At 36.0% G+C, this 20,124-nt stretch overlaps 3 protein-coding genes across 3 annotated transcripts; 1 reads left to right on the plus strand and 2 right to left on the minus strand.

Moving 5' to 3' along the window:
- Positions 1-2,501: 2,501 nt before the first annotated feature.
- Positions 2,502-4,720, minus strand: LOC142638848 (pentatricopeptide repeat-containing protein At2g41080). The gene has a single exon (XM_075812908.1). It carries the CDS (start codon positions 4,649-4,651, stop codon positions 2,639-2,641), a length of 2,013 nt encoding a protein of 670 aa, XP_075669023.1. The 5' UTR covers positions 4,652-4,720; the 3' UTR covers positions 2,502-2,638.
- Positions 4,721-6,010: 1,290 nt separating this feature from the next.
- Positions 6,011-11,811, minus strand: LOC142639205 (ATP-dependent zinc metalloprotease FTSH 2, chloroplastic). Its single transcript, XM_075813330.1, has 5 exons — positions 11,665-11,811; positions 8,060-9,249; positions 7,674-7,987; positions 6,773-7,013; positions 6,011-6,511 (listed from the first exon to the last, which is right to left on the minus strand). Exons 2-5 carry the CDS (start codon positions 9,245-9,247, stop codon positions 6,170-6,172), a joined length of 2,085 nt encoding a protein of 694 aa, XP_075669445.1. The 5' UTR covers positions 9,248-9,249; positions 11,665-11,811; the 3' UTR covers positions 6,011-6,169.
- Positions 11,812-16,539: 4,728 nt separating this feature from the next.
- Positions 16,540-18,778, plus strand: LOC142639955 (uncharacterized). The gene is made up of 4 exons (XM_075814078.1): positions 16,540-16,931; positions 17,027-17,403; positions 17,944-18,230; positions 18,335-18,778. The coding sequence occupies exons 1-4, from the start codon at positions 16,540-16,542 to the stop codon at positions 18,776-18,778; spliced, it is 1,500 nt and encodes a 499-aa protein (XP_075670193.1).
- Positions 18,779-20,124: the final 1,346 nt, after the last annotated feature.

Consider the following 20,124-nt stretch of genomic DNA (forward strand, 5'->3'; position numbering starts at 1 on the left):
ATTCCATTTTTTGACATTTGATTTAACTTATATATATATATATATGTGTGTGTGTGTGTAAATCCTTAAATATTTATAATTTTCATACACCATAACTTTTTAAAATCTAATAAATGGTTTCTATGCCTTTCATTTACACACCGAGATGAATTTGCTGAGGAACCATTTGGCACCTTTACATTTTGCAACCGCTGAAATAGAGCCATTTTCTCATCTTTTTGAAAGCACCTTTACATTTTGCAACCATTGAAATAGAGCCCCTTTCTCATCTTTTGAAAGCGTATAGCAAGCATGAGGAAGAGTAGTTTTCTCATATTCAAGATGAAGCTCCTTCCGTATACCCATCTTGTTTAGATCAAGACAAGCATTTAAAGAATCTTTAGTTTTACCCTCAATATAATGTGTCAAAAGGCTTTATAATAATTAATTGATGTAGCATTTTAGTACGATATAATAGAGGAGAACATGATGTACAAGAGGAATTTATTCAATGAACCTAATGCCTCAATAACAAAAGGAAACATCATTTTTTTTTTACAAGATAGAAATTCTACTCTAGCTTAATTTAAGTATATATGTGCATCCTATAAAAAAAAAGTATATATTTGTGTGGTATTCTAGCCTAATTTAAGTATATATGTGCGTGGTGGTAGGAAACATCGTATTAATCATTAGGTTTTTTATTATTATTATTATTATTAAGAAGAACGTTGTATCTTTATTAAGAACTAGTTGTAGCCTAGCGTGTTGTGCATGCTAATTTTTTTAGGGTAGTATTTTTTTTTATGGATGTAAGGTCATCTTATTATTATTATTATTATTATTATTATTATTATTATTATTATTATTATTATTATTATTATTATTTTGCAATTTGGACTAATTTAATGAAAAGTAATGCATTTCATAGTCATATTTATTGCAACATAATTTTTTTTAATTATTGTAGAGTTTTTTTTATTCAAAATGAAAACTTAATTCAAAATGATAGTAGCTAATTAGTTTTATCATTGTTTTCACGATCTTATTTGTAACATTTCTTATCATTATCATATATTTATGGGCTAATGATTTGCGTAACAAAGAAATTCAATATTGAGGAACAAAAGATTTTTGGTATGAATAAGGCACACCCAAAAGGGTCCATTATGGAAAGGTACTTCATAGACTAATGTCTAACATTTTGCTCACGGTGTCCAAATAGGTTTGAAATATTTAATCGACCTAAGTGAAATATTTAATCGACCTAAGTGAAATGATGACCGACAATTATCCATATTCTTCAAGAGGCAGTCCTTCCAAGAAGAGTGTGGTACAAAAGTTAAACAATGCAGATTATTATGTAGCATCACTTTATGTCCTACAAAATTGTGATGAGATTGAGTAGTTTGTTTAGTAAGACTTACATCTTGTACATCAATACTATCATACTTTTGTATAAACTTTTAAGATTGACTATAGTGATAACTTATATGTAGAGAACATAAGAACATCCTTGTAGACTTATGGGCTGATGTTGATGAGATACATAGACATGTTCATTCTTTGGTTCAAGGAAAGGGTATGATAGCATGGGTGCATTCATTTCTTATAAATTTAATCACTCAAAAAACGCATATAATTTTATAGATTGTGGACACAGCTTATCTCTAGTGCTCCAGTGCACTGGAGTTAACACAAGGTGAACTTATGGCAAAAATCAGAAACATGTCTATATCATGTCAGTTCTAGTGCACTGGAGTTAAGTTGTTTATATCTATAATTATTACTTTGTTCCCCATTGCAAAACGTAAGGGCATTTGATTTACCTTGGATTTAATCCCACAATCGTAGTAGATTACTTCTTAGTGGCAACTTGCGACAACTTGAAAAGTTGACATTTAATGGCAGAATTAAGCAATAGTGGTGTCCATTATTGTCAATCGATTTGTCATGTTAATCAACGCTTTTCATTGTTAGTTACAACGTTATTTGATGAAATCCTTCCATTTCCACTACTTTGTTACCTATTGAATCTCATTTCTCATGTTCCTTTACTTTTTGGTGGGGGGAGGGATAGAATGAATGAGCAAACTGTATTAAGCTCACTGATACAACACTCAGTTCAATAAAAGGGAACTGCAAAAACAAACAAAAACCAACAGGGAATGCACCGCGATATTCAATCCTTGCTGCCTCCCATTAAAACTGAAAAGGAATTGCCACATAGATTACATCAAGTAAAAGTATCTCTGACACTGAATGACTCACCGATTTTTTTATATACCCTTCCTCTTGTTTTTGTGTTGTGGTGGTCCAGTCGAGTACTTTTTCAAATGCATGTGAGTAAGATGTGAAAGGATTTGTGAAAATTTTGGTGTCCCTAGCAGAACTGTTGCACACAATTATGTTCAGCAAGGGATTTTTAAAAGTTTCTGCAATAGACCATCCCATTTGATGCACAATTATAAATTTATGAATGATAAAAGCAAGAACAGTATGTCAAAGCCGGTAGATAGGAATTTTCTTGTAAAGGTCCATATAAAACAGAGTCATCTCTTCCATTAATGAATGGTGCATATAAGATAAATAGTTTAGATTAAAATCATATATAAAATAAACTAATCCTATCAACTTGTGAGGCATCATTATCTCCTCTTTACCAGTAATCTCCGCAAGAACATCTCCCATTTTTAAAATGGTGAAATCTACTAGCATCTCGTACAATAATTTCTCGGTTCTTGATTTCAGATATGTACTTTATGGCAACATGGCAATCACTACATACACGCAAGTTCTTCATGATCCTTATTGGCACACCTGAAGGAGTGTTCATTAGACCAAAAGCAATTGCCAACTTTTCACTGTGGTGAGTCAAGTTGTATTCTTTCTCCTCATTATCCATGTCATGCAAAACTGCTGCAGTATCAGGCACATAACCTCGTAACTTCATTTCTGATGTTAGCTCTTTCAAATACAAATCAATCACCATTGACTTTGGATGGGATTTATCACCTATACAGAACTGGTAAACTTGATTCTTCACTTCCAGCCAACTTATACCTGGTTCCTTCTTTATCTTCCTATCTCTCATGGCTTTCCTCACTTCAGAAACATCCTGCCACCTTTTAGCAGAAGCATGAATGTTTGAAAGTAAAACATAAGGAGCTGATTCTTGAGGATAAAGCCTAATAACTTCATCTGCAACCCTTTTTGCCATGTCCGCATTCTTGTGGATTTTGCAGGCAGATAGCAAAGTTTTCCATATGATGGCATCTACTTTTATAGGCATTGATCTTATCATAGCCTCTGCTTCCTCCAAACAGCCAGACCGACCAAGCAGGTCAACTACACATGTATAGTGTTCTAGTTTAGGCTTCAGTCCATATTTGTTAAGCATCAAGTCAAAGAATTCCATTCCTTTCTCTTTCAAACCACAATGACTACAAGCATATAACAAGCTTAAGAATGTAACATCATTTGCCTCTAATTCTTGCCGCTCCATGCGTTCAAAAAGCTTGATGGCCTCGTCTCCTCGCCCATGAAACCCATAAGCAGTAATCATTGCACTCCACAACACAAGATCCTCTTGTTCACATTCCAAGAAAGCTTTTATAGAATCTTCCAGACACCCACATTTTGAATACATGCTAATTAATGAACTGATGACAGCAACTACCAAACTAGCCCCAGCTTTGATTGCTTCAGCATGAATCTGCTGACCCTGTCCAAGTGTTGCCAATTCCGAACATGAACTAATTACACTCACAAATGTAATCTTATCAGGTCTAAAACCAGCCATTTTCATCATATTATACTGATCCAACACTCCCTCAGAATACCCATTTTGAGCTTTTCCAGCAATAAGCGTATTCCAAGCAACCACATTGCGAATTGGCATCGACTTAATCACCTTCTCTCCTTCTTCCAAACTTCCAGACTTCATATACATATGAGACAAGGAGCTCCCAACAACCAGATTGAACTCTAACCCACATTTCATCACATAAGCATGAACCTGACGCCCTGCGTGTAAGGATCTCAACCCTGCACACCCTCTGAGCACACTTCCCAGAGTGAACTCATCAGGCAAAAAATTCAACTCATGCATTTCTGAAAACAAACCCAAACCCTGTTCATTAAACTCAAATTGGATCAGACTTGCAACCATTGCATTCCATGTCGCAACATTTCTCTCAGGCATTTCATCAAACACCTTCTGGGCACTCTCCAAATCACCACTTTGAACATACCCATTAATCAGAATGTTACAAGACATTATGTTTCTTATAGGCATATGATCAAACAGTGTCAACGCTGTTTGCAATTCTCCAATTTTGGAGTACATGTTAAGGAGGTGATTTGAAACAAATTTGTCTGAAGAACACCCAGATGTAATTATCAGAGAATGGAGCTGTTTTCCCAAAGAAAGAGACTTTTGGGGTATGCATGATTTGATGAGATTGGAGAATAGACGTGGGTCTGAAAATATCTCAGATTTGAACCTCTCAAAAGCTTCTTTTATGTGGCCTTTGGAGCAGAGGTTAGTAAATTCTTCACTAACTTTAGATGCAATTTTGGAAGTGACTGTGCAGAAAAAGTATTTGGCTAGGGTGAGACGGGTGTTGAGTTTGGAAGAGAAGCCGAGTATACAGAGACAAGACCTGTCCATACATTTGGTTTGTCTCTGTCTCTTAACTCTTTGGCAGGCTGTGTAAATGAATGTAACCCTCACCCCTCAAAAAAGTCTGGGAAGTTTTTCAAATAAATAACTCATAGAAAAAAATTAATTATAGTTAGGTCCAAGAGGTGCAAAACATATTAAATTAGGCCCTGTATGCTGAGTCCTTGGCATTGCCCTCCTGCCAGGTCAGAAGAGATAGTGATTTTTCAAGTAGGGCTTTCACAAGTCGGTTTCTCTAATGCTGATTCTGTTTTCCTAGATTCCCACTAAAGTCTGGATTTTTTTTTTTGGGTTTCTTCTGCTTGGAATGAGAACTAGGTTAAGCATGATATGATTAATTGTTTACATGTGTATTTTTATCAGGAGTCATATTGAGAGCCATGAGCGTTTATTCGTGTTCACTCATACAACAACAAAGATTTAATTCCAGATTTCTTGGAATCAGTTATAAATCCTCAACAAGATTAGTTATGGTTAGCCACATGTATTCTTTGAGTGAGTGTTCGCTCATAGAATCTAGATTTATCTTATCCATTTGTGTGAAATAAATTAAACTCTCCTCTTGGGATGTGGTGCTTTAATGGTGTATTGCAGTCTTGAGTTTCAAATATTTTTGTAGGGTGGTTTGGGCTGCATGTATTTACCATATCTAGCATTAGAGGAACTCAAGGTTGTTTAATTGAAGGGTTTTGCTTGGGAACAAAGTTTGGCTCTTACCTTGTTTATAATTACCTTTTCAATTCATTATGTGGCGATTTATAAGACTATTTATGTGTATTATTTAAACAAATTATATAACTTATTAAAAAATGTTTTGTGAATAAAACTATACAAGAATGGTCTCTTTCATTACCATAACATGGGTAGGAGTAAGATAATTCCAAACATATTTGGAACCAAATTTTTTCCTTTTATTGGAGGAGGCTTTGCTGCAGCTTATTAAGAAGGATATAAGAATAGCTGATAAGGATATAAGAAATAGGCTGGGATTTTGTAGGAGTGCTCATAGTTCATTGTGTAATAGGAGTATTTGTGACATATGGACCATTGATTTTGTTGTTTTCTGTTCGTGTTTTTTGTATTTGTTATTTCTACTCTACTGTGATATACGTTCTTCTGTGTTTTGCACTTGTGTTGTCAACAATACAAACAAACAAACAACTGCAAACCACTGCCACTGGTATTGCAAGGCTACACGAAAGTAAAAAATTGAGCCACAAAATTTTATACCCCTAAGATTTTCTCATCAAGCCTGCCAATAAAATTAATGAGGTCTGTTGGGAGAAAAAGGGATTAGGGGGGGGGGGGGGGAGAGAGAGAGAGAGAGAGAGAGAGAGAGAGAGAACATTTGTGAATCACAAATTCAAATTAGATTACAATCAAAGACTAGAGAATGAACTTTTCTTTCACCTTTTACAATAGATTACAGATATAATACATTTAACTAATTCAAGATGTATGATCATGTGTCAATAACAATGACAGTTGAAGTATGATTTATGCTATTTAAACAGTGACTGGTGAGGGTGATGAAGTAGGGACCCGATTTTCAACTGGGATTTCAACAAACTCCGAGAGAATTGCCCGGAATTCATCCCCACTCATTGTTTCTTTCTCAAGGAGGACTTCCACAATCTTGTCAATGGCCTCCCGGTTGTTCCTTATGTGGCTCAATGCAATTTGGTATGCGTTATCTGATAGTGTCTTGATGGCAGAATCAATATCTTCAGCAAGCTTTTCTGACATCGAGTTCCTTGCCATCATTCTCATGAAGATATCAGCACTCTGGGCTGATGAGTCCATAAGTGACCATGGGCCAATATTTGACATTCCGAATGTAACCACCATCTGCCAACAGATCAATGAAATCCCGCCATTAACTTTTTCAGTGGAGGAGAAAAAAGAAAGGTAGTTTAAGAGCTATTAGTTACAAAAGCAAAGTAGGAATGCCATAGATATGCCTAGATATAGGGGAAGACAAATAAATTAAACTGGGAACCAAGCAGAATTATTTAATTTTAAGCATCAACTACTAGAAACAAAAAACCAAAACTGATGGTAAATTTTATAATACATTGCTTGGAGCAAATAAGGAAAATGTTAAATTACCTGTTTTGCCAAACCAGTAATCTGCTGCAAATCACCAGCTGCACCTGTTGTCACCTCTGGCTCACCAAAGATCACTTCTTCTGCTGCTCTGCCACCAAGTCCGCCAACAATTCTTGCAAAGAGCTGCTGCTTCGAGATAAGGGTAGGATCATCGGTAGGAATAAACCAGGTAAGACCCCGTGCCTGACCACGTGGAACGAGGGTCACTTTTTGAACAGGATCATGCCCTGGAGTCAAAGTACTGCACAGAAGAAAAACATAGAATCATATCATAAATTATTTTGGGCTCTATCAAACAATGACTGTTTGAAAAAGAAAGGTCAATCCAAAAATGTTCAGGAAGGCTATGAACAGAAGAGGAAGAGAAGAGAGCAACAGTTATGATGGTGAGAGAAGGTGATAGCATACAATAAAATACATGAGATTGATGGATCTTCACAAAACTAGGGAGGCTTATGAGTGGCACAGGGGGCAGAGAAGGGACAAGTAGTTATTAGTGGCTAGGAAGCATGATTGTGAAATTTATATAACGGTAACCTTAAATCCATGGTCACCTGCACCATACATTAGCATTCAAAGTTTGGGAATTTGGCCAAAACTTCCACCAAAAAATGTATTTTTGAGCATTGCCAGACTTAGGATAAAGAAACAGATGGTCTTTTGGGTTACTAGAGAAATTTTTTGTATGGTAGTGGCTTTTTCAGTAATCATCACACAAATTGATGATGCCTCTCAATATAGAAGAAATCTTTACCATGTTAAATGGTTGTAATGTTGGGTAAAGATGGTATAAAAGCACACAGTGTACATAAAGTACTTTATGGCTGAAAGTGGCCTTATAATATTTATCATATGGATAATATCTAAAATAACCAAAACCAAAAGCTATTATCATACTTACCCACAAATGGCATGCCCAACTTCATGATATGCTACCAGACTTTTGCTTTTCCCATCTGTCATTACTGTTCCTTCCATTCCAGCCACAATCCTATCAATTGAATCATCGATCTCTTTAGATGAAATTGCTGTCTTCCCACGCCTACCAGCCAATATAGCTGCCTCATTTAAGAGGTTTGCAAGATCTGCTCCACTGAAACCAGGTGTTCTCATGGCTATCACATCAAGAGAAACATCTGTATCAAACTTTTTGTTGCTACCATGAACCTTTAATATCTCTGTTCTCCCCCGTATATCTGGAACATCAACAGTTACCTGCAATACAGCACACATTTTAGTATTCACCCAATCAATAAAAGTAATAGTCGTTTGTTTGCAAATCCATACCTGTCTGTCAAAACGCCCAGGCCTAAGTAAGGCAGAGTCGAGAATGTCAGCCCTGTTGGTTGCTGCAATCACAATGATGCCAGTGTTACCTTCAAAACCATCCATTTCTGTCAAAAGCTGGTTAAGGGTCTGTTCTCTTTCATCATTCCCTCCACCAATTCCAGTTCCTCTTTGCCGTCCAACAGCATCAATTTCATCAACAAATACAATGCAAGGAGCATTCTCCTTTGCCTTCTTGAAAAGATCACGGACTCGAGAGGCACCAACACCAACGAACATCTCAACAAACTCTGAACCTGAGATAGAGAAAAACGGAACACCAGCTTCACCAGCAATTGCCTTGGCTAGCAGAGTCTTCCCAGTTCCAGGAGGACCGATAAGAAGAACCCCTTTTGGAATGCGAGCCCCAATTGCAGTGAACCTTTCAGGCTTCTTCAGAAACTCCACTACCTCCATGAAATCCTGCTTGGCTTCATCTACTCCGGCAACATCATCAAACGTCACACCAGTGTTTGGTTCCATTTGGAACTTGGCTTTAGATTGACCAAAAGCAAGGGGGAACCCAGGTCCACCTGGACCACCCATGCCTCCAGATGAACGCCTTGAGAGTAGGAATAGACCTCCGATTAGGATTAAAGGGAAAGCCAAATTCCCAATCAAGTTGAACAAAAGAGAACCTGAGTCTTCTTGAGCATTATGTGCTGCAAAGTCAATGTTCTTTTCCCTGAATTTCTGAAGGAGCTCTTGGCTGAGTCCTGGAAGCTGCACACGAACTCGCTGCACCCGGTTACCCAGTTCAGGAGCAACAGCCTCCACAATAGCTATGGTTCCATTCTCAAACAAATCTACTTTTTTCACCCTATCCTTGTCCAAATACTCCAAAAACCTAGAATAAGACATCCTGGAGGAAGAAACCCCTTGGTCATCAGCCTTAGCATTCCCACTTCCCAGTAAAGCAGGCACACCAGCTCCAACATTTCCAAGCAAAAACTTTACAAAGTCTCTTCTTCCTTCACGGTGCTTCTGGTCCAAAGATGCCCTTGCAAAAACTGCTTTTGCTGCCTTAACAGATGATGGAAGGCGTGAAGAAGGTAAGAGTTGCCTCCCGTATAAGTCCTTGCTCAAACTTGGTTTTGCACTTTGGGTGGATAAACCATTCCCCACAACGCATGCAGATGATGCTGCCATTACTGGAACCAGGGAAAAAGGCACTGATATGATTAATATGTAAGTCCTATATATAGACACAAAATACTAAGTGATAACCTAATGAAAATAAGTAGTCTAGTAAATATGCATGAGAACAAACGTTGAATTTGAATCCATGAAGATTTAGGTTATATTAGTACCTCACAAAAACATGAGCAGCTTATGGAAATTGACCAACAGGTGCTACATATCTTTAAGAAAGGACAAATATCTTTTACATTAAAAAAGAAAATCGACATAAATTATCATCACAAGTGTGAAAAAAAGAAAATTCAAGATTTATTCAGAATAGAATATGGGGAAATAAAGTCTTTTAACTACATTTCAGTAATTGAGGAAAATTCCAATCAATGATGTGAAAAATAAAGGACCACAAGAAAAAGATCCTTCATACAAGCAAGTTTTTACACAAGGCCATCCCAAGAGTATCAACATAATTTTGAAACCTATGATACCTCGAACCTAGCCCTTATCTTTCTTTTCAGCATCATAAAAGTTTAGTTTTGTTGTCCTTACTACAATAAGTAACTTATAAAATAGGCAAATAAAAAGAAGCATCTAGAAAGTGTAAATGAGATGGTTGATTTTTTTTTTTTTTACAAATTAATATAGACTAAAATAAAACAATTACATGTTGATTAGTACTCATCTCTTTCCATCAACCAAACTGGCTGTACACAATGACATCATAGCTCACTAATCCCATTTGTTTTTTCTTTTTTGAATTTCTCACTTTTTTTATTATTATTATTTTTGGGGGGGGGGGGGGTGTTTAGGTGGTCGGGGTTGTTATCAATTTTATTACAATTGACATTTCTTAAAATGAATGACCCCATATTCCAAAGAAAGTTCATTCTGCAGCAAACAATATTATCAGTGTAAATCCATACTGCCATTTCTTTTCATGTTCCTTTGCCTAGAAAGTGCTACTTATTAGTGCCCCTCTTATTTTCCTAGAAAGAGTAAATGCATGAAACCCAAAATTACTTCAGAAACAAAAGGAGTCAATAAAATATGTGTGACTGGAGATGGCAGTCCTTTGTCTTATCTATTTCCATTGAGTATTGCTTTTCTCTTATCACCAACATATAGCACAAAGGAAAACAGGACAGGATTAACGCTCCGTTTGTTTCAATGGAAAACCTGGTATAAAGATAGTTTTCCTTGTTTTCCAGTGTTTGGTAGCATAAAAAAAGATGAGTCAAAGGAAAACTATCTTTGGTCAATATAAAAAGTATGGCTTATTTTTAGAGATTGTTTTCCATTAAATTTTTTTGGAAAACAACTCTATCTCACAACAAACTAAATAAGGGAAGTTAGGAGGTTGCTTTTCAACTCATTTAAAGTTGCTACCAAACATTGGAAAATGAGATAGTTTCATAGAAAATACTTTTAAGAAAATAACTTATTTTCTAGAAAACAACATTGTTGAAACAAACAGAGCGTAAAATTGTCTGAAAGATTTTAAATTTCCTTCGTTCTCCTCTACCTTCAGAATCTCAGCCACCATACATAGCTTCAAAAAATCAACTTTAGCAAGGAATCTGTATTCAATTCCCCTCCCCCTTCTCTCTCTCTCTCTCTCTCTCTCTCTCCCCCCCCCCCCTTTTTTTCATAAGATTATCATTAGATGCATATATTTCTTATACACTGTGTAATTTCTTTCATTCTTTAAACAACTAATATACTCAAATCCATACAGGTAAGTTTGCCACCACAAAAGCTTGAGACTTGAAATATGCAGTGTTGGACGAGAACACACAGACACACACAACCAGACACATTCTGAACTGAAACATAAAGATGGCCTTAACTGTAGTTCTCAATTTAGCACTAACATTTAATCATGACAATGACATTTAACAACAACTCCAGTAAAATTGAACCAATCTATAAAGCAAATTTGCCTCTAAATTGGAATTTGAAGAATTGGGTAAAAAAAAAAAAAAAACACACACACTTAAAAGTTAAAACTTACACCACAACCAAACACATATTGAACTGCAACACAAACACGGCTATAGCTCTACTTCTCAAATACCCACTAATATTGAACCAATCTATAAAGTAAATTTGCCTACAAATCGAAAATTTGAAGAATTGGGTAAAAAAAAAAAAAAAAACTTAAAACTTACACCACAACCACACACATATTGAACTGAATCACAAACATGGCTATAGCTCTACTTCCCAAACACCCACTAATATTTACTCCCCAATATTACATTTTACCATAATCCTTATAAAATTGAACTAATAACTAACTCATACCAACTAACCTCCTTTTCTTTTCGGGTTCCAGAAACAGAAAATGAAACAACTTGATTACACATCCTAGTTTTCAACAAAGTATAAACACAGAGAAAATAATAAGAATAAGAAGAAAAAGGGTGTACCTTAATTTAATCAGAAGGATTGTATCTGTTTGTGTATTTTGCGTTAGATAATATAAGCTCTGGGCCTCTTTGGCGCAGAGAGATACAGTAGTGTTACTGGAATGAAAGTAGAGGGCGAGGGGTGGTGTTTATAGAAGGAGTGGATGTGGTTTGGGGAAGGCGTACGTGGCGCTTTTGAAATGGCTGGCTTCCCTGTTTTGCTTGGTGAGATTTTTTCCTCGTGTTCTTTCAACATTCATGTTTGTAAAGTCAGTACTTTTGTTAAGAAAATCTACAACTTAATTTTTTGTCCGCCAAATGTACTTTTCCTCCTTATATTTTGGGCTACTCTCGATTTTTGGTTCTGAAATTGATCTCACTCTTGGGTAACCTCTTGATTTCATAAAATCGTTTTTATTTTGATCTTTGCTATTAACTCAGTAGCAGAAAATATATACGTGACAAACTGAATACACTATTTGTTGACATAGCTAGTAAAATAAAATAAAAAATATATTTAGCATTTTTTAAATGTCATATCAGCATTTAAATTAATAAAAAAAGCCAACTCAGAAAATTAAAAAATAAAATAAAATAATTTTTTAAAAAAAAAAACCTTGAATCTAATTTAAACTAAAATCACGTCTTAAAAAAATAAAAAATCATTATCTTTTTAATTTTGTTTTTATTTTTCTTTAACCTCGCCAGCTTAAAAAAAATCCCTACACTGAGGCCTCGTCCATTTGGAGTAAAAATAGGGAGGATGGAAAACAAAAGGAGGAAAATAAGGTGGAAAATAGCATTTTTCACTGTTCGTTTAAAGAGAAAAAATAGGAATGATGGAAAATCAGGAGGAAAATTTTCCCCCCAGGCCCACAAATATTTTCCTCCCCAATTGGGAGGAAAACGTTGGGAGAAAATGTTGGGATGGGGGTTTTTACTAAAAAGGCCCCATCCCACCTGATGCTTCTCATATATTTTTTTTTCAACGTTACTGAACGTTCTTCTTTCTTTTTTTCATTTTTTTTTCAATATTACTTGAACTTTTTTTTTTCAACGTGACCTAATCTAATTTTTATATTATAATAATATAAATTTATATATATGATGTGATAAATTTTATATTACATAATGAGTACAAATAAATCTATTTCTTACATATTATGTAACAAGGTATAATAGTCAATTTATATAAATTACATTTTCCATCCTTCCATTTTTCTTTCAAACCGAACAAAAGAGTTTTCCACCCTTTCACTTTTCCACCCCTCCAACCGAACACACAAGAGGGAAAACTAAATATTTTCCATCCTCCCACTTTTCCACTCCTCCAACCAAACAGACCTGAATGACTAATCTCAAATTCTCTCTCTCTTCATGCTCAATGGATAGAATCTCTCACTCTTTACTGTCCATGGTTGGAGCTCACTCAGCCTTCTTTCTCCACCACGCGCCGGAGCTCACAAGCAGACCAACGACGAGCAAATCAAGCTTCTTCTCCTTCTCTCTTTCTACAAAAATTTGGTCTGAAGCTCTCTCTTTCTTTCAACGTTTCCTCAGATCAAGATCTCTCTCTTTCGGCTTTCTCTTTGGGATTAGGGTTTGATATGAGTTTAGAGAGAGATGGGCCGAGATCGGTGGTAGTTGATGTTGATACAATAGAACCCCCATTGAAGGAGACTGAGACAACGACGGAGGTTGTTGAATCTAAATCGGAATCGCAGTCGAAGTCGGCTTCTTAACCGTCACATTAGATCCGATCAAAGAGTCAAGACGATCGAAGAAAATCCACGACGAAGTCAGGGTTCCATTAGAGGAACAGAGATTCCCGCGGTTAAGCTCCATGTAACGGTGGCCCCAGGCGTCGATGAGCGTCGACGTGGCGTCCTCGCTCCAACAATCTTCACGGACAAGTAACAGGCGTAAGGATTGCGGAGTAGCAGCGTTAGGTGCAGTTAAAGCTAGGGTTGGAAGTGGAGGAGTCGTTGACGGCATCAAAGTGTCCGTTAATTCGCCCATAGTGGTGGTGGCAGCGAGATATGGATGAATCTATGTTGGTGGTGGTGTGTATGGGGTTTTTATGGTATTGAGGAGAAAAAGGAGAAAAGAGAAGAAGGAGAGATAAGTGTTGATGCGGCGATGAGGTGCGATTAGTGTTTGGTTTGAAAGAAAATCTTGATTTTCTGGGGAAAATGTTGATGATTTTCTGGGTTTGTGTGTGTTTGTTTCATAAGAAAATTTTTGGTTTTGGGTGGAAAGAAAATGTTGTGATGAAAATCTTAGGCATCGGCTTTTTAGATGTAAATTTTTTCAATGTTTGGTGAAATTTTCTGGGAAAGATGTTGAATGCCCAGGAATTTTGTATTCTTGAGTTCTTGTGATCTAAGTTCATGTTCTTGAGTTCTTGTGTATTCGCATTCAAATCTGAAACTATGTATTTTTATGTTTTTATAATTTTTTTTTCAAATTGATAAATTAATTGTTTTAAATTAGACAATGACATGGCATGCTGATGTAGTTTTTTATTTTATTTTATTAGCCACGTCAGCATCTAATATGCCAACTGTGCATTCCGTTTGCCACATATGCATTTTCTGTTACTGGTTAACGGCAAGGACAAAAAAAAAAAAAATTTTCTGAAAGTAGGGATTGATTGAAATCAATTTAAGGACCAAATCGAGAATCGGCCCGAACTGTAGGACCAAAAGTGCATTTTTTCCTTTTTTTTTTGTGATAATTTATGGACTTTGCTTCGGGGATTGAACTTGTCATTTTAGTTGTTTATGGGATAATTTAAAGGGGCTACTTTTTGTTAATGTTTTTTTTTTTTTTGGGTTATATAATAAATAAATTTGAATATGGAAAGTAATAGATGAACTTCAATAATAATAATCTGGAAGATGTTTTTTTTTTAATTTTATTCTTTTTAATAATTCAATAGTGATGATGGGGAGGAGGGATTTGAATTATGGAGATTTTCATTAAAAAGACCAGATGTGCCAATGAGTTAAAGTTACAAAATTTTTGACAATTTGAAAAATGCTTAATTATTTGTCCACTAAAAAACTTTCTTTTGATAAATGATAAAAATACTTTAAGGGTTGTGTTATCATAAATGATAAATCTCATCTTCTTGTCTCTAATTCTAAGGAATTAATCATTTCATTAAGCGAATAAATTTGCAAAAAAAATATGTTTATCCCTCAATTGTAACTTGTAAGGTATAAATTTGCAATTTTTTTTATTGCAAAAAAGTGTAGTAATAATAAGAGAAATGCTATGTTTACAATATTTTCACAACAAATCTTAAGTGAGAGATTGTTAATAGCTGCTTTAAGTGGGCAAAAAAGTAATTAAGTTGTGGAGTTAAATTATAATCAATAACAACTTACCACTTATGATTTGTTGTGAAAGTGTTATAAAAATATTGTAAACGTAACACTTATCTGATAATAATTGTCAAGAATTTTTTAAAATTTAGTTAGGATGAAACTTGTTGTTATCGTTGCTGTTATTGTTATTACATATCAAGAAGAGACCAATCCAATCGAAAAGCAATAAATCTTATAGTATTTTTCTTTGCATACACATTACATACTAATCAACAATTATAATTTGGAAGTAAGAATGTAAAAACGGTTCGGAAGCAAGTTAAGAGAGAAGTATATCTTTCTCCAAAAAAAAGAAAAAGAAAAAAGAGAGAAGTATATTGCCACACAAGAGGGAAGGAGAGAGAAGTACATTGGATATGTTTGCCTCACCCCATTAATTACAATTTATAATAAAAAATGCAGTTAATTTAGTACATCAAATAAGCTTTTATAGGTGGGTTTCAATTAGCTCAACTGGTAAAGTCTTTGATAGTTGAATAATAGATCTGGGTTTAATCCCCACCTACACCAAAAACCAATTGGTGTCCTAGTTTGATGATAAAGAGCTATCATCCGGAGCGGACGTCATAGGTTGAAACTCTTTAAAAAAAAAAAAAACTTTTATGATTCAACCATAGTTTAGAAACACTTTTTTTTTTTTAAGAAACAAACACACACACACATACAATGGAGAGGGAAATGGGTTCTAACACAAAAGCACACCACAACTCCACTAAAAAACCATGATAACTTTTAAGTTTAGAAACACAAATTAATTATCCATAATGAAATACATTTTGGCAATAGCAAGTAACAGGCTAAGGCGCCTTTACTAATATTAGAATATAAGGCGCTTCTTTCTCAAAGTCAAGTTTAGTTTATAATTTAATTCTCCAATAAGTCTGAAGGCACCAAAAAAAATGATCGAGCTTTTAACCAAATTAGCTTTATAGTTGTGTGACAGTCGAATTAGATGAGTTAAAAATGTGAATAGGTTTTAAAAAATATGTGACGTTTAGCAAAAATGTATATTTTATATAGTGGGCAAGATTTAGGTACAGTATTTAAGTTCTATTCCTTAGGTTCCCTTTTTAAGATTCTGCCATGTCGATTTTTTTTTCATGGGATAGAAGTGTATTTTTTAGTTTAGTAGCCACATAACTGAATCTTAAGAGAGGAACCTAAGGAACAACACCTAAGATACTGTACCTAAGTTTTGTCCTTATATAGTTCTCACTGTCTCACAGTCACAGCAAAAGGGTCCAAAATTAATTGATGCATGATATATTCCATATGGGCAAATGGAGATGAGGAACTTCCTTGTATTGAGCATGTAGATGCGAAAATTCTAGCCATGTTAGCTCTTTGGCACACATTTGGTTAGGCTATAGGCAGAGCCAGGGAATTGACTCACATTCATAGAACTAGTCACCCATTATGAATAGGGTATTATGCATCCTTCCTCCTGGACCTAGCCCTTGCCTAGGAAAAGGAGCTCTGGGCCTTAAAATCCATAGTTAATTGGATGGTTTTTGGAGATAGGAATACTTCCTTTTACCACCTCTCAGCCATAGTGAGAAGCAAAATGAATCGTATTTCAGCCATAAAGAATAGTGTAGGGGATTGGCTTTTTGAAGAGAGTGATATTATGGATCATATTAATAAAAGTTTCAAGGAACTTTACTCCACTTCTCAAGTCTGGTCTGATTGGCATACCTCTTCCATTACCTCTTGGCAACTCTCTCTCACGGAAAGTGACAGAGATAATCTTGATGCTGAAGTTTCAGATGAGGAGATCAAGGCAGCCCTATGGTCTCTTAAAGGTTCTAAAGCCCAGGGGCCAAATGGATTGCATGCGGGCTTCTTTCAACGGTTTTGGCTGATTGTTGGGGACTCAGTGAAGGCTGAGGTTAAAAGGTTTTTGTGGAAAAAAAGGTTCTGAGCTACTTAAACAAGACTCATATAGAAATTATTCCTAAAATTCAAGGGCCTGAAATTATAGGAAACTATAGGCCCATTAGCTTGTGTAACACGGTCTACAAGATCATTACAAAGATTATTGTGGCAAGATTAAGGCCAATTTTGGGGGAGCTTATTTCACTGTTTCAAATAGCTTTTGTGCCAGGAAGGAGGGGAACAGATAATGACATTATTGTGCAAGAATTGATCCACACAATTAGCGAGAAAAATGGGAGGGTAGGTTACATGGTGATCAAAATAGACCTTGAGAAAGGTTATGACAAACTTGAAAGGAGTTTTATAAGGGATATACTTGGGAAAGCTAATATTCCGGAAAATTTGATTCAAGTTATAATGAGTTGTGTGTTGACAGTATCTACTTCGGTTTTATTCAATGGGGGTTGTTTAGAAGAGTTTTGCCCATCAAGGGGTATTAGACAAGGAGATCCCCTCTCCCTTTATTGATTTATCCTTTTTATGGACTACCTAGGGCAGCTGATCCAAGAAAAGTGTGAGGAGAACATTTGGATCCCTATCAAAGCCTTTAGAGGTGGACTGGTTTTTTCTTATTTATTCTTTGCCAACGACCTTGTGTTGTTTGCTAGAGCTAACCACACAAATTGTTTAGCCAGACGAGATGTTTTGGATAAGTTTTGTGCTATTTCTGGACAAACTATTCGTGAATCCAAGTCTAGAGTATATTTCTCCCCCAATATGGATCATGATACAAAGGAATCCCTTAGTGATATCCTTGGTTTTCAGTCCACTTCAACAATTGGAAAATATCTTTGTATCCCCATTAAAGTGCCGAGATCCTCGGCTTGGGATTTTAATTTTATTGTGGATAGGATGAAGCAAAAGTTGGCAGGGTAGAAGGCTAGCTTTCTTTCTTAAGTAGGAAGGGCAATGCTTGTTCAGTCATCCTTGTCAATAATTCCTAATTATGTGATGCAATGCACACTCTTACCAGCTAAGGTTTCGGACAATATAGACCGGGTTAACAAGAATTTCTTATGGGGGTCTTTTGAATCTTCTAAGAAGATGCACTGGATAGGAAGGGAAAAAGTCACTAAGCCAAAGGGGGAAGGTGGATTGGGTCTTCAAACAACTAAGGAGAGGAATATAAGTCTTCTTGTAAAGCTGAATTGGAGGTTTCAAACAGAGGCAGACTCCTTATGGGCCAAAGTAATTAAAAGCAAGTATTGTTCCCAGCAAAGATTGAGATCAAGGATCAGTGACAAGCTTCCTTGCTCACAAGTTTGGGCTAGTATAAGAAAGGCTAGGACAGTTTTTCAAAATGGAACAAGGTGGTTTCTTGGAAGGGAGAGCAATTTGAGTCTTTGGTTTGATTCTTGGACAAGTTAAGGTCCTCTAAGGCAGGTGGTTCAAGGGTTTTGCCTTTGGAAAGTGAGAAGTTGAAGATTAGAGATGTTTTTGACGAAATAAGGTGGAATTGGGATCTAATCCCTTTTGTTCTCCGTCTGAATTGCAAGAAGGAGATTCAAGCAATTCCTTTCGCTCTAACTACTAGAAGTCAAGATAGACTGGCTTGGGTGGGGGCCAAACATGGAGATTTTGATCTTCACAATGCTTATAGACTTGCAGGAAATTTGGGATCTGTTGAGCCTTTCCACAGGAAGTGGGTTTGGGATTTAAAAACCCTCCCTAGAATTCATTTTTTTCTATGGAAGTGCTGCCATAATAGTGTCAGGGTTAGAGAGCGCTTAGCAGCAAGAGGCATAAGTACTAATGTCACCTGCCCTTTGTGTCAATCCGGTGTTGAAACAATCTCTCATGCTCTTTGAGATTGTCCCACTATCAAGGATATATGGATTCAACTGGGAATATCGGTCAGCAATGGGACCTTATTTGCTCAAAACTTTCATTCGTGGTTATCATCTGATTGTGCAAATGATAAGGCAGATTTTTGCCCTCCCATTCCTTGGAAAATTGTGTTTTCCTTTGCTGTTTGGACTCTCTGGAGTCATAGAAATCAAGTTGTGTTCAATAGCAAAACCCCTAATCCATCATTAGCTAAAGAAATAGTTCATAGAGCGACGGAGTTCTTTTATTGTGCATACTTCCCAAAAATAGCGTCTCAACTGGTTGCCAAGCAGATTTGATGGGAGAAACGGGGGCGTGGATGGGTTAAGTTGAACATGGATGGCTCTTCCCTTGGAAATTCGGGGCTAGCAAGAGGTGGGGGACTTATTCGCGACAAAGAAGGTGCCTGGGTTGTGGGATTTGCAAGGAATATAGGAATTTCTTCTAGTTTCATAGCAGAATTATGGGCCTTAAGGGATGGGTTGTTGATTTGTGTTCATAGGAATTTTAATTTTGTTGAAGTTGAATTGGATGCCAAAACTATGATTGATGTTCTATTTGCTTCAAAGTGCACTAATAGTTTGGTTGCTCCCTTGGTTGATGACTGCAGGCAACTGGCTACCCAGATTCACCAAATTCGCTTTAAGCGTTGTTTTCGGGAAGCTAATCGAAATGTAGACAAGCTGACTAGGATGGGAGCTGCTTAAGATAGTTAGTTTAAGCTTTTCTTGTGTCCACTTGTGGACTTAGTTACTGTTTTCAATTCTGATTTGAATGGTTTGTACTTAACTAGGATGTGTACTGAATCCTCTTTTGTTCCGTAGTTCTTAATGCAATCGTATTTTTACCACAAAAAAAAAATTCTTTCATTATATTTCTCATGCACCATGTCCATCTATCTTGACTGAGTTCTCAACTTCTCACGCACCATGTCCATCCATCTTGATTGAGATTCCTGTCATTTTTGGTAGAGGTCTCACTCACGTTATATTCAAAAAATTAAATAGCTCAATTTGTTTTGTGGTCAGGAAAAAAAAATCAATTCTCAAGTCATGTTTGATAAATTAAACTTGAAAATAAAAATAAAAATGAAAAAGAATTCAACTAGTTAGCTCTAGGCTTAGTCATTTATTTGGCGAGTATAGCAGGGGAAGTCATCTTGTAAGTTCATTTAGTATGACTGAAATTCTTTTACCATTATATTATATATTCAACTAATTGGATCTAGCACATAAAGCCATTTGAAAATTTATTTGCTCTCCCTAGTAGAGCTCTCTCTCTTGTGAGTGTGTGAGTTCTCTCTCCCTTGGCAGCGTGCAAAGGGTAG

The sequence above is a fragment of the Castanea sativa genome, chromosome 6, assembly GCF_040712315.1.
Source record: "Castanea sativa cultivar Marrone di Chiusa Pesio chromosome 6, ASM4071231v1".
NCBI lineage: Eukaryota > Viridiplantae > Streptophyta > Magnoliopsida > Fagales > Fagaceae > Castanea > Castanea sativa.

What these genes read in the sequence shown, in the direction of transcription:
- LOC142638848 (XM_075812908.1), bottom strand. Translation starts at nt 4,651, where the DNA reads ATGGACAGGTCTTGTCTCTGTATACTCGGCTTCTCTTCCAAACTCAAC.
- LOC142639205 (XM_075813330.1), bottom strand. Translation starts at nt 9,247, where the DNA reads ATGGCAGCATCATCTGCATGCGTTGTGGGGAATGGTTTATCCACCCAA. An exon ending in GTTGGGCATGCCATTTGTGG is followed by an intron (nt 7,014 to 7,673) that starts GTAAGTATGATA and finishes TCTTCTGTGCAG; the next exon opens with TACTTTGACTCCAGGGCATG. An exon ending in TTACTGGTTTGGCAAAACAG is followed by an intron (nt 6,512 to 6,772) that starts GTAATTTAACAT and finishes ATCTGTTGGCAG; the next exon opens with ATGGTGGTTACATTCGGAAT.
- LOC142639955 (XM_075814078.1), top strand. Translation starts at nt 16,540, where the DNA reads ATGGTTTTTGGAGATAGGAATACTTCCTTTTACCACCTCTCAGCCATA. An exon ending in GTGAAGGCTGAGGTTAAAAG is followed by an intron (nt 16,932 to 17,026) that starts GTTTTTGTGGAA and finishes AGGAAACTATAG; the next exon opens with GCCCATTAGCTTGTGTAACA. An exon ending in ACAAGCTTCCTTGCTCACAA is followed by an intron (nt 18,231 to 18,334) that starts GTTTGGGCTAGT and finishes TTCTTGGACAAG; the next exon opens with TTAAGGTCCTCTAAGGCAGG.